At 38.4% G+C, this 14,025-nt stretch overlaps 1 protein-coding gene and 1 pseudogene across 1 annotated transcript; both read right to left on the bottom strand.

Annotated features, from left to right (window-relative positions):
- Nucleotides 1-483: 483 nt before the first annotated feature.
- Nucleotides 484-2,915, bottom strand: LOC115676312 (MDIS1-interacting receptor like kinase 2-like; annotated as a pseudogene).
- LOC130138210 (probable leucine-rich repeat receptor-like protein kinase At1g35710) lies at nucleotides 2,576-4,037 on the bottom strand. Its single transcript, XM_056311620.1, has 2 exons — nucleotides 2,637-4,037; nucleotides 2,576-2,581 (listed from the first exon to the last, which is right to left on the bottom strand). The coding sequence occupies exons 1-2, from the start codon at nucleotides 4,035-4,037 to the stop codon at nucleotides 2,576-2,578; spliced, it is 1,407 nt and encodes a 468-aa protein (XP_056167595.1).
- Between the last annotated feature and the right edge of the window lie 9,988 nt (nucleotides 4,038-14,025).

Genomic DNA, 14,025 nt, shown 5'->3' with positions numbered 1-14,025 from the left:
AAGCTTCAACCAAAAATTTTTTTTTGATCCAAGCAAATCATACTCTAATCTGCATTTGAGTTTTTCTTTTATTTATGATGTCGGTAGACATTTTAAATACTTACCTAATTTGATCTAAGCAAATCATACTCTAATCTGCATTTGAGTTTTTCTTTTATTTATGATGTTTGTAGACATTCATAAAGCTTGATGCCAGCTTATACCAATTGTGCTCTAGCACCTTTTGAGCGTATCACCTTTTCTTCACGATTCTACATGACGAGAACGAAGATATGTAACAAGCAAATGTAATAGCTACAAGAAATATCAGGATCTTATTATTTTTTGAGTCATTCTTAAGGATTGGAAGTCGCAGCTGTAGTCCAACTCTTTCGGATTGAAATTACAATTGGCAGTGATTCTAAAGTGTTTTGATGTAATTAATTAAACATTGCTCTGGAATAGATAATGAAGTTGACTAAGGTAAATAAAATACAGGAGACAGCTTACTACACGGGGTACAACAGAAAGACCAAAATATCTCAATAAGTGGAGCATGTAGGATCAACTAGTTCTTCCAATTTGATGTCTTCTGATGCGGTTAACACGATCGAGCTATGTGATGATATCACTCGAGAAACTTGTTGCATGCTTAAACGATTCTCTGTTTTGGGACTTAAGCACAAAAATGCCATCTTTGTCACAAAAGTCACTTCCCCTAGCACATCACCTTTCTGGTATGGAGTTCTTTGATCTAAAACTTCTTTCAGTGGCCAAGAAGCTGTTGAATGGTGCAAGGACGATGAAGATGAGGACAGAATAGACGATATGAGATCTCCCGGATGTCTTCCCATGATTACTTCCAATGTCACCACTCCGAAGCTATAAACATCGCATTTCTCGTTCACTTCCATAGTGTATGCGAGTTCTACATAGAGAAAAGAGCAGATTTTTTCTAGCTTTTATACAGTTCCCATGCTCCATTAATCTAAGCTGAGTTTGAACAAATCAAATTTACTATAAATCAATGCATACGATAGATTCCAATGGGATTTAAAAATTTTCATTTCTTTAAGGAAAAGTTTCGATTATTAACTAATGGGCCTAAATCTCGTTGAACCTTCAAACCGTGCGAGTAGCTTTGGATTTAGTGTTAGGTGACTAGACGTTTAAAGCGAGGCAGGTAAGGATGAGGATCTTGTATAAGCATTGTCATGTCTATAAAATGAAGTGGGTGAAATTTCAAAGAAATCAACTTACCTGGAGATGCATATCCAAAGGTGCCTGCAAAGGAAGTCCAATTGGATGAATAAGGTTTTAGAACCTTAGCCGTGCCAAAATCAGAGACGTGAGCTTCGTATTCTTCATCCAGTAAAAAGTTCTTGCTCGATATGTCTCGATGAATTATAGGAGGAGAGCATTCATGGTGCATGTAGCACACCTTTAACAACATTCACTCTCTTATTCCAGTCAAATGTTGTTATCCTCTCTTCATCGTTCAACTTATTCTTCAAGTTGCCACATTCCAAGAACACGTACACCAAAAATGAATGTTGAGAACTCAAGCAAAAGCCAGAGAGCTTGATGATATTCCGGTGCCGAGTTTCGGTCAATGCATGAATCTCCCTTTCAAATGCTTTTTGACTAGCAATTTCGACATCCACTGCTTCCTTAAGTTTCTTTACAGCAACAGTCTCACCCGTTTGCAACTGGGCCTTATAAACACTCCCATATCCTCCCACACCGATGCAATATTTGGCATCAAACTCCTCTATAGCTTCAATAATGTTCTCATAGACCATTCCTCCATCAAAGCTCAATACTGCCCACGGGTTTTTATTACTTTCATCAATCGAACTAGCCTTCGTTTTCCTTACTCTTTGGCATACGATACTTGAAGCTCCCACAACAAGAAGCAAAGAGAGTAGGCAACCTAAAGTAGGAATCAAAATTAGTAGCAACTTTTTGTTGTTGTTTTTTCCTTTCGACCTTATGGCTGTACAGAGTGTGAGACTAGAAATAACTCCACACAAGCCTTTGTTTCCTCTCACAACTTCAATTGTAGCATTACGAAAGGCTGGAATGTTTGGTAAGGCACCCTCTAACTCATTGTACGATATGTCAATGGATGTCAAGCTTGCCATCTCATCAAAGGTCGACGCAATGGAACCCGAGAGCCGATTGTGTGAGAGATTGAGTGTTTCTAATTTGTGCAATAGCCCAAGTTGTCCAGGTATTTCTCCCATAAGCAAATTTTGACTTAGATCGAGAATTTGAAGAGATTGAAGATTGCTAATCTCAAAGGGAATGCTTCTGTCAAGACTGTTTCTACTTAAATTCAATATTTGAAGCTGTGAACACTCCCCAAGTTGTCTAGGAATTGAGCCACTTAGGTTATTTCTGGCAACGTTAATTGTTGACAGATCGAACAGTGATCCAAGTTCTCGAGGTATGGAGCCTACGAGATTATTGTCATAGAGTGAAAGCTCTAGAAGTGACTTTAGTTTTCCCAGGTCTTCTGGAATTTCCCCAACAAGACTATTTGAAGAGAGGTCAAGTATATGCAATTGGGTCATGTTTCCAAACTCAAAGGGTATCACGCCTGTGATTCGAGTGTTGGAGATTTTCAGGCTAGTGAAATTGCTATATTCACCCACTTTAGGTGGTAGCTCACCGTAAAGTTCTTTGTTGCTCAACTCAAGATAATCTAAGTAAGGGTATGTGCCAAGAGCCTCAGATATATTTCCCTTGAGTTGGTTGTTTTGGAGCCTAACTCTATACAAACTCGCGCAGTTTTTGAGGCCTCGCGGAATTGGACCAGTGAAGTAATTGTCACGCGCGGAAAAATTTTGAAGAACTCGACCATTGCAAATATCTTGTGGCAATTGGCCAACAAACTTGTTAGAGGCTAGTTGCAGGTCTGTGAGTTTGCTTAAGTTACCTATAGTGGATGGAATCATGCCACAGAGACTGTTTTCCATAAGCACGAGATTAGAGAGAGATCTGAGCATTCCTAGTTCTTTAGGAATAGGACCAGATAACTTATTTTGGTAAAGTTGAAGGATTTCCTGATTGCTCAAATTCCCTATAGATGACGGGATAGGACCTGTTAAATCATTGACTAGCAGTTCGAAATGTATGAGGGATGTCATTCCTCCAACTTCCGAAGGTATGGGGCCAGAAAGTTGGTTGCCATAGAGATAAAGAAATGCCAAATTACTCAAATTTCCTAGAGTTGTAGGGATTGATCGATTGAGATCATTGTTTGATAAATCGAGTTGACTTAGAGACTTCAACATTCCTATTTCCTTTGGAATGGACCCAACCAGATGATTATTGGAAAGCCGTAAATCCGACAACCTGCTAATGTTTCCAATGGAAGAAGGAATTGGACCAATGATGAGGGTTTTCTCTAGGTAGAGAGAATTGAGAGATTTGAGCATTCCTATTTCTTTAGGGATGAAACCAGAAAACTTATTATATGAAAGGGATAGGCCTGACAAGTTGGTCAAACTATATATCTGATTGGGAATGGAGCCGATGAAATTATTTTTCCACAAATTGATAATTTGTAAAGATTGCATGGACCTGACTTGAGTTAGAATGTTTCCCGAAAGGTTGTTTAGAGACAAGTCCAGATGAGCAAGCTTGTCAAGATTGCCAATGCTCGGAGGGATGTTACCGAAGAGCGAGTTGTTACCAAACTTTAGAGTGACCAAGTTGCGCAATTGAGAGAAATTGAGATGATGAAGTATACCACGTATGGCAGAATTTGAAAGGTTCAAGCTCACAACGCTCCCAAGAGGATGACAAACGATTCCGCGCCATGAACAAGGGCTGCTTCCATTCCACGAAGATAGAGTATAGCGACTCTCGCTATCTAGCTTGGACTTCCATGTTAGGAGTGCCTCCACTTCCTTGTTTACCGTTTGGTTACTAGCACCAGCAAGGGCCACCAGAGGAGAGCTTCGAGATGAAGCAAGACAAGGCATTTCTTGCATGAGCATGAGGAGGACACAAGCGAGGAACAACGAGGGTTGTTTTAGAGACGAGGCCATGACAGGTTGTTTGGGTTATTTGGGGTTGGATTTTTCTTCGCTTCTAAGCACATATGTGCTGAGATGTACCAAGTACAACCAACGTATTTATAGAAGAAATTGGGACCGTCGAGTCAACAAACAACCAAGTCAATAATCACTTCTTCCCGGTGAGTGCGAGAAAATTCCAAATTTCGTTTTAGGGAGAAATTACACAAAACTCTCTTGAATTTTGAGAGGTAGTACACGTTTATCTCTAAACTTTCAATCTTACGCAATTGCTTCATGAACTTTCATTTTGTTACGGCCGTTATATTTTCCTTTATATTTTCATTGTATATTTGATATGTGTGGCCCTTTATTTGCAAAGACTTATTGGTCTTTCGTAGAGCAAACGAAGCGAAAACTTAATAAATATAATCCCAACATGCCTTAATAAATGCACAACGAAGTCCCTTGCATTTTCCGTTGACATGTGCAATGGGCATCTCCGCGTGGACCGCTATTTGCAAAGACTCGCTAGTCTTTTTCATAGAAGGACCTGGATGGAAGTCAGCTACACAAAAACATAATATTGCCGAAATACAATCCCAACCTGTATTAAAATTGACGAATTCGTTGCCCAAAAAAGGCATGCAATTCAAGAAAATCACAAGTTCAACTTTATTTTTCTTTTTTCGGAAATGCTGATGTTGTTTTGTGCTATATTTCCTCTCTGTTTTTATGTAGAAATCGTTATATTAAATGTGTAAGCCATTATCAAGAAAATGATAGTGATTTTGGAGAATATTCTTCCACTCGGTGAAACACGACAGAGAAAAAGACTAGACAAGTTCCCCATGTAAATGTAGTACGAAACACGAGTCCAAAGCTAATAGAAAATGGCCGAGCTGTACATTTAGTATATCTTTTTTATAAGTAGGGCGTTACCTTTTCTTTTTACCATTTTTGGGTCTTTTGGCATCAACATTTGTTTGCCGTCTCAGGTACCTTGTTTTCATTGATCGATTCATAGTAACTAGATATGTCAAAATGAGTCATAAACTCATTTCTTAATCCATCTTTGATTGTTGATTTATTATATGAGTTAGTTATATTCAGTAAATTTATCATAAATAAGTTTAGAGTGATAAAGTCCAAAATAATATGGGTATTAAATGGGTTCATAACTTACTTAGATCCAGTGCACCTCCATTACTCTCTCTTCACTCTTTCTCGCCCTCATTTGATTTCACGCTCACTCAGTCTGCGGTTTCACCTCAATTTGGGTATGAGTTTTCCTATATTAAGTTAAACGTGAAAGTGTTTTAACAATATGGGTCGGGTCAGGTGTCGGGTCAAGTGTGTGTTGGGTCTGATATGAGTAACTAGATTTATATTGCGTCAAAATTGATCAAAATTCAAGGACGACATCAAATAAATTAAAAGTTAAGGGATGATATTGTCAATTAGCTCAAAGTTTAGATATCACATTGCATAAATTAAAAGTTCGAAAACGATATTGCATATTGAATCAAAATTCATGAACAATTTGTGTTATCATCTTGTTTCAGAATTCAAGAATTAGAGAAATGACCGAAGGCAAAGGTCATAGTCAACAGGCCAATTCAATTATTGGAGACCGCATCTCCCATGGAAGGCACAGGCCATGCGCAATCTCAATATTTGGACCCATGTCGTCTTTCTTTTCTAGCATTCAGTGACCGCGATCCTTTACGTGGCTTCACGTAATATAACATATAACTTGTTAGATCTCACTTTCGTTTACCATTCTTGCGCGTTTTTTAAATTTTGTACTTTTTTTTGGGTAAAATTAGTTACCCATTTCAAAGAAGTATCAATCTAAATCTCTGTTCCATTACCTTGTCCTTGGGATATTTAAGTGATTTTCATGATCCGTAATCATCAAGTTTGTTGATCGATGCCTAACAATTCCCTTTTCTAAGGATTTTTTCAAACCGAGTTTTTGCGGAAGTAAATGAATAAGACATATAAAGGCAAAAAGCATCATCAATGTATTGCTCACCTAAAATGACACTTGAAAAAGACGAAGTGTACCTGTAGAGAACTAAATTTCATAAACTTTTTGAGATCATATACATTCTTCCAATAAATAATGTACAAATTTCATAAAATCCAAGTCGAGTTATTATCTTTGGAAATTTAAAGTTGGTGTTTATATACTTGGTTGCACACTTTTATGAGAGAGAGAGAGATAGATCTTTTATTCCGTTTATATCTAAACTTTCAAGTGTTATGCAATTACCTCATAAACTTTCATTGTGTCACAGTCATTACCCTTCCATTCTATTTTCCGTTAATATGTGCAATGCACATCGTATATCTAATATGCATGGCCCTTTTTTTTTGTCGAATGCATGGCCCTTTATTTGCAAAGACTTGTTCGCCCTTTTAAGAGCAAGGACTTGGCACTCAAGCGAGCGCCGTACAAAAATTGTTGCACTTGTAGTGTTCTTATCCCATTTTCTATGTGTTTTGGATTGGGCACAACCCTCGTTGAGTGGCCAGGTTTAGCTGTGATTGACCAAGTATTTGTGAACCGGTCATAGGTGTGAGCGTGTGACCAGTGATAACATATAGTCCTAAAATCTTTTAGGATAGTTTCCTCGATTTGAATTTAAAATTCTTTCCTCAATTTGAGGATACTTTCCTTGATTTAAGGAATCAATTTTGCCCTCATCATGTAACTATGTATCTATTTAACCGTATTATGTTCATCAATAGAAGAACAAGAAAAATTAAAAATTCAAATTTCTTTAACCAGTGGCTCGTGAACTGGTTTTTGCGGAGGGGTGCTGTGAACGTGACCAAAGGGCAGGCTTGGGTGCATGCTCATGTTCGATTAATGTCTCTCTATTTTTATGTAGAGATCGTTATCTTAAATATAGAAGTCATCATCAAGAAAAATAATTTTGCCGTGGGGTGTTATAGGCGCAATTGGGTCAATCATACCCTATCATAAAGTGATTACTATGCTATTTTCTTGGTTAGAAATGTATTTTTATGTGCATAAGGTTGTAAAGAAGAGATCCGCCAGGGGTGGAAGATGGGATGGAAGAGAAAGTGACAACAGTTCACGTCCCACTTGAAGAGATAGTGATTTTGGAGAAAATATCTCCACTCGGTGAAACACGGCATTGAAGAAGACTGGACAAATTCCCAATGTGGACAGACACTTAGCCGTGATTGACCAAGTATTTGTGGACCAGTCATAGGTGCGATCTGGCGAGTGACTAGTGGCATCGTGACCTGGTTTTTGTGGAAGGGTGCTATGAACGTGACCATAGGGCAGGCTTGGGTCGTGCGTGCTCGTGTTGGAATGTGCCGTGTGTGGCTTGACTCGTAGGATTGAGTTCCCAATCGTGTTGGCTTTTTGCTTAATGGGTTGTGGCTTGGTCAAGGCGAGGTGCTTGCCGACAATACAGAGTCGAGAATTTGGTGGCCAAAAATCTACCCCGTGACACCTACCAAGGCGGTGATTCGGTTCATCGAACCTACGTTGTTTGGTCTCTTCCTTCCTACATCCTCCGTGGTGGGGTCCTCAACCTTGGCAAGATCGGAAAACCCTTTTCGTTAATTATTCATTCAATGCATCTCGGCAGCATTTGCTATCAAAGATATTATTTTATTTAATATTTCATACATCACGACATCATTGTCGCTGAGGGACATGATTAAAAATTTTGTATTAGTAAGAATTGATTAGAAAAGGTGAAAGTACAAATATTTGATTAGGAAAATAATGAAAGTACAGTTTCTTTTTATATTACCATGGAATATCATTGATATTCCCAATTTTTTTTCTTCAAAAGAAGTCATTTGAGTTTAAGAATCATTCACTTGGAGCTGAAGAAATAAATTCAATATTTTTAGATTGTCGGATTTGCACTCAAAAGTTTGAACTTAATGTGAGGAATAAAAATAAAAATATGAAATCACGGAACAAGTTGTTGAATAGCCTTACTTCATTTTGGTTTTCAAATTAATATTTCTTTTGTCTTTTGCTTTTATAACTCAGATATATCAATAGACTACCAAGCTTCGTTCTTTCATACTACCGTCCCTCTTGTCTCATCAGATGACTTCTTGTGAACTGTGATCCACACATCTCACATCACAACTTATAACACCGTACATCTGATTTGCGTGACCCTCTATTTGCAAAGACTCATTAGTCTTCTTTAGAATAAGGATTGGGATGTAAGTCAACAACACTAAAAACTTAACATTGGTTAAAGAAAGTGCCCCTCAAAGATTGCAGGAGATTTGATATGATGGAAGAGAGTGTGACTCAAGAGTTTAGATCCCACTCGAATCGATGATATCTATGACGATAAATAGTCATCAGTTTGTCCGATTATTCCAGATATTTCATTCGGGGCTTGGCCCACATGGATCGAGCTGGATCATACTCCATCTCTCGTCTAAGCAAGGCGTTACATGTGAAATACGAGATGCTAATAGGACTTGACTAGTAAACCAACGATTATCAACAAAGAAAGATACTTCTTGTGAATTCCACATGTCTCACTTTACAACTTGTAACACCATATATTGAATGTGCGTGGCCCTCTATTTGCAAAGACTCATTAGTCTTCTTTAGAGCAAGGACTGGGATGTAAGTCAACAACGCTGAAAACTTAACACTGGATAAAGAAAGTTCCCCTCAAAGATTGTAGGAGATTCAATATGACGGAAGAGAGTGTGACCCAAGAGTTTAGATCCCACTCGAATCGATGATATCTATGACGATAAATAGTCATAAGTTTGTCCGATTATTCCAGATATTTCATTCGGGGCTTGGCCCACATGGATCGAGCTGGATCATACTCCATCTCTCATCTAAGCAAGGCGTTACATGTGAAATACGAGATGCTGATAGGACTTGACTAGTAAACCAACGATTATCAACAAAGAAAGATACTTCTTGTGAATTCCACACGTCTCACTTCACAACTTGTAACACCATATATTTAATGTGCATGGCCCTCTATTTGCAAAGACTCATTGGTTTCTTTAGAGTAAGGACTGGGATGTAAGTCAACAACGTTGAAAACTTAACATTGGTTAAAACAAGTTCCCCTCAAAGATCGTAGGAGATCTGATGTGACGGAAGAGAGAGTGACCTAAGAGTTCACATCCCACTCGAATCGATGATAGCTATGACAATATATGGTAGTCGATTTGTCCAATCACTTTAGATATTTCATTTGGGGCTTGAGCCACGAGGATCGAGCTGGATTATACCCCATCTATATCTAAGCAAGGCGTTACAAGTGAAATGCGAGATGCAAATGGGACTTGACTAGTAAACCAACTATTATCAACAAAGAAAGATACTTCTTGTGAATTGTGATCCACACGTCTCACATTACAACTTGTAACACCGTACATTTGATATGCGTAGCCTTCTATTTGCATAGACTCATTAGTCTTCTTTAGAGCAAGTACCGGGATCTAACAACAACATTGAAAACTTAACATTGATTAAAGAAAGTTCCCTCAAAGTTCAAACGAGATCTGATGTGATGGAATAGAGAGCGACCCAAGAGTTCACATCCCACTTGAAACAATAGCGGTTTTGGAGAAGATTTCTCCACTTCGCAAAACACAGCGTAGAAAAATTGATACCCGTGACTATAAATGGTCGTTGTTTTGTCTCATTTGGGGCTTGACCCACATCGTTTGAGCTAGACATACGTCATCTCACGCCTAAGGAAGACGTTACATGTGAAATGTGAGATGCAGATAGAACCATGCCGAACGTATAACGACATGTAAGAGGAACGAGCAAAATAGAAAGAGTAAGAGACGAAATAAGGAGTGTCCAATTCTACATTGTGAAATATCGAGTTAGTTAATGTTTTTGTAAACGGATCGATAATGAATTTATAAGATACCACTTAATAAAACGCATGGATGAAAATAAAAGGCGCACAGACATGACAATGATCAATAATCTTATGTATGCAAACTGCAATGGGTCGAGATTGTTTTGATCAGTTTAATTTTTCTCTTTTTTTAACTTTCTTTTGGACTTTTGGGTGGTTTGGCATCAACATTTGTTTTGTGTCTCTAGATGACTTGTTTTCATGGTAATTGAGATTTAATCAAACACATGGATATACAAATTCCGAATTGTACGATAAATTCCTACAAATATAACTACACACAAGATAAAGATTTTTTGAGGACCCTGGGTACTCTATTAATAATTTGGTTATTGGATGTGAAAGTCAAGAGCATTCCTAAAGGATATGTTTGTGCTCACAAGAAAAGCCCAAACTGTTTTATCAATCAGACTTTCTATTGGAGTAGTGCACAATGACTCGACTTGATTCTCTTCTCGATGTCGTCGGGTGAAAAAAACATTACATAGTCTACCGAGCCTCGTTTAGACCTTTGATTATGTGGGCCCCAATGTTAGACCCACCCAATTAATGGTTTTAATTTAGGTGGAGATTTGTTGGTAAATTTAGTGTTTTGTTTCTTAAGCTTGAAATAATATAGATCTGTGAAGGGAAAAAAGGGGTAAAAGAGAGAGAGAATGGAGAATAAAAAAACGGAGAAAAAGAAAATAATAAAATTGGCTTAAGCTGAATTTTAGTAAATTTGGGTTTACGTTGGTTTTAGTGAGTTTGGGTTTGATATAGTTTAGAACAGTTTGGGCTTGACTTAATTTATAAATGTTTGGGCTGAGTTTGATTTTTAGTGGGTTGGGGTTAAGTCTATTGAAAGGCCGGATATAAGAGCCTAACTGTGTCCACGGCCTAGAACCCGTGATGTCCAAGTATGATCCATATTCGGACAGGGTCCAAGGGCCCCGGCCCATGTCCTCTTTTCTCATAATATATAATAATAAATAAAATAAAAATAATTGGAAATAGTTAGAAAAATAGGTCTTGATTAGGTGTTAGATCTTAGTAATCGATTCAGTTTAGTTTCATTTAGTTAGTATGCATATAGTTTAGGGATTTTAATGGATATCTTCGGTTTAGTTTAGGTTTAGGTAGATTAAACTCTTAGAAAAGAAATAAAAATTCGATTAGAGGGTTGTTTTGGAGAGGAGGCCATGACAGGTTGTTCAGGTTATTTAGGGTAGGCTTTTCTTTGCTTTTAGGCGCTTATGTGTTTAAATGGACCACGTACAAACGAGATGTATTTATAGATGAAAATCGGGACCATGGAGCCAACAACCAAGTCAATAATATTGTTGGTATTCCTTCCCCATTGCGAAAGTCTTCAATTCCTCTGAAAAAGGAATGTCCCAATGCCCTACGTCGGAGAAAATTATCCAATCTATCTTGAATTTATTGCATGGATATCAATACGATCCTAAACTTTTCAATTTTACCAATATAGTCATGAAACCTTTGGTTGAAATTCCAATGTAATCATTCTAGTCAATTTTTGCCGAAAATCACTGCAGTAATGGTCTAGTCATCGCTAGTCGTTCTACGTGGCACACCACTACATCAACGATTTTAAGCGAAAATTGATCGGAATAACTACATTGAAATTTCGCACAAATGTTTAAGACTAAATTGGCAAAATTGAAAAGTTTATGATGAAATTGGCATCCGTGAAATTAGTTTAGGACTAATTGGACAATTTCCTTTCGAATAGGACGGGAAGAAACCATGTTAGGTGATATATAAAATGACACTCACACCTATAAATAGTCAGTACCTTGCTTATCAATTATCTCGACCTAACGTGGCAAAATTTCAAATTTATATTATTTTCATGGTTGCGGGATTGGCAGCAGGACCATTGGACTTTCAAGTGGGAATTGAAAGGTAACGGGTGAATATATGGAATTGTTCCATCAAGTCTACCTACCCTCTCGTTTTGAATATGTGAATGGACTTATCGATTAACAATGATTAACTAAGAAAAATATATTTATTGGTCCACATAACTCACATCACAACTTGTTTTATTAGGAAAAAGTCTTAAAAAAGTCATAAATCTATGGCATTGATGCCAATTTAGTCTTAAATCGTTTATTGGTGTAAATTTAGTCCTAAACCTTTTGGCTTTGTACTAATTTAGTTATTCCGGTTAATTTTTGCGGGATATTGCTGACGTGGATGCTGGCCAGCCTACATGGCACCACCGGTGCTAACGTGGACAATTTTAAAAATATTTAATTTTTTTATTTTTTTAAATTCTTATGAATTTTTAAATTTTTTATTTCTTTCTTTTTCCCTTTCTTCTTCCTTTGGCTGGTGATTGGCCATCGGCCATGGACGGACGGGCTAGCCTCACTGGGCATCACTTGGGCGATAGCGACACTTGGCAAGGCCGCCTTGACCTGGGTGAGGGTGAGGCTGACCCTCGTCGGGGCTAGCCCTCGCCTGGCCGGGGCAGGCTAGGTCTCGCCTGTGGCGAGCGACGACAACTCTTGCCTAGGTGAGGCCAGCCCACCCAGCCATGGTTGGTGGCTGGCCATTGCCTGTGGTCAGTAGCCGATTATTGATAGAAGGAAGAAGAAAGAAAAAATGAAAAAAAGAATGAAAGAATAAATAAATTCGAAAAAAATATTATTAAAAGTTGTCCACGTCAGCGTTGGCGGTGCCACATAGACCGTTAGCTTCCATGTCAGCAATATCTGGCCAAAATTAGCCAGGATGATTGAATTGACACTAAGTCATAAAGTTTAGGACTAAATTGGTACAATTAAAATGTTTAAGATTAAATTGATACTAATGCAATAATTTTAGGACTTTTTTTACACTTCCCTCTTTTATTAATTTCCAAAGACTTATTGGTCATTTTGGAGAAATAGACTGGGGTGTAATAATGGTCAACAGAGCGGAGAAAACTAAACTAATGTAACTACTTCGCCCAGAAAAAAGCACTATTGCTTGATGAACTTCTAGAAAAACAACGAGAAAGTCCTAGTTTAGATCTTTCTTTATTGTGGATAACTCCTTGATGTTTGGAGCTATATTCCGTCGATAAGGTTTACTTTTTTTTTTTTGGTAACCGAGGATCCGCCACCATTCCCTAGGGTCGAGCCCGCACGGGTAATCGGGGCGCCTATACCTCGGAGGAGACTAGCCCAGCAACCCAACGCCAGGGCCCCCCACTTAAATTACGGAACCGAGCGGGTATTCGAACCTAGAACCTCTGAGGAGGGAAGGAAAGCGCCCACCAACTCGGCCATGCGCAAGTGGGTGATGTTGAATAATGTAACCTAGAGAAAACTCTTTCCGCTCGTGAAACATGGCACATCAAAGATTTAGACTGATTCTCATACATTTGCAAGTTGACGTCAATGGTAGGAAAAAATTCAAATAACAATGCTATCTATTCAATTTAGTTAAAAATAAGGAATTCAGATTTAGTGCTCTTTTATTCTCAATCTCTAATGAAGAGGAAATTCTCTTTGGTCAATCTCCGGTCGGTGTTCGACCAAAAAAAAAAAAAATCTCCGGTCGGTGTTGCATACATATATCTAATCTCTAATTAAACTTAACTTCAATAAACATACAAAGAAAATCCAACTGAAACAAGGGCTAACCTACCGGCCTCCACATCCTCTTCCCTCAATCTCTGTCTCCCTCGCCTATGCATGTCTCCACCACGTTGTTGCCCCATTATAACCACGAAGTCGCTTCCTCTGCAGGCTCCAATGCTCATCGTTGTTGCAGAGCCCATCACCATGTTGACCATCGCCCCTCTCTCTCTCTCTCTCTCTCTCTGACAGCCACTAAGCCACCACACCCTTACATCTAGGTCAACCTAAACGTGGTGCACTCTGGTGACTCGATCATCAAACTGAGATAAATCTAAGGTCATCAATGTAAGGGATAACTGGGATCATCCCACCTAGCCCGGCCACCATAAACAGGTAATCCTTCCGGATTAGACATAATATAGCCAATTCGCACCGAAAGTCTTTTAGGATGCCGATGGGGGGAAAGAGACATTTTGATAAAAGATAATTACTAGAAGAGACACTGGAGAAGCAAATTGTCAT

The sequence above is a fragment of the Syzygium oleosum genome, unplaced genomic scaffold (assembly GCF_021117445.2).
Source record: "Syzygium oleosum isolate NSW1041296 unplaced genomic scaffold, Sole_v2.1 Sole_v2.05, whole genome shotgun sequence".
Classification (NCBI taxonomy): Eukaryota; Viridiplantae; Streptophyta; class Magnoliopsida; order Myrtales; family Myrtaceae; genus Syzygium; species Syzygium oleosum.
Note: the sequence above shows the minus strand (reverse complement) of the source record. Positions and strands in the feature narration are given on the sequence as shown.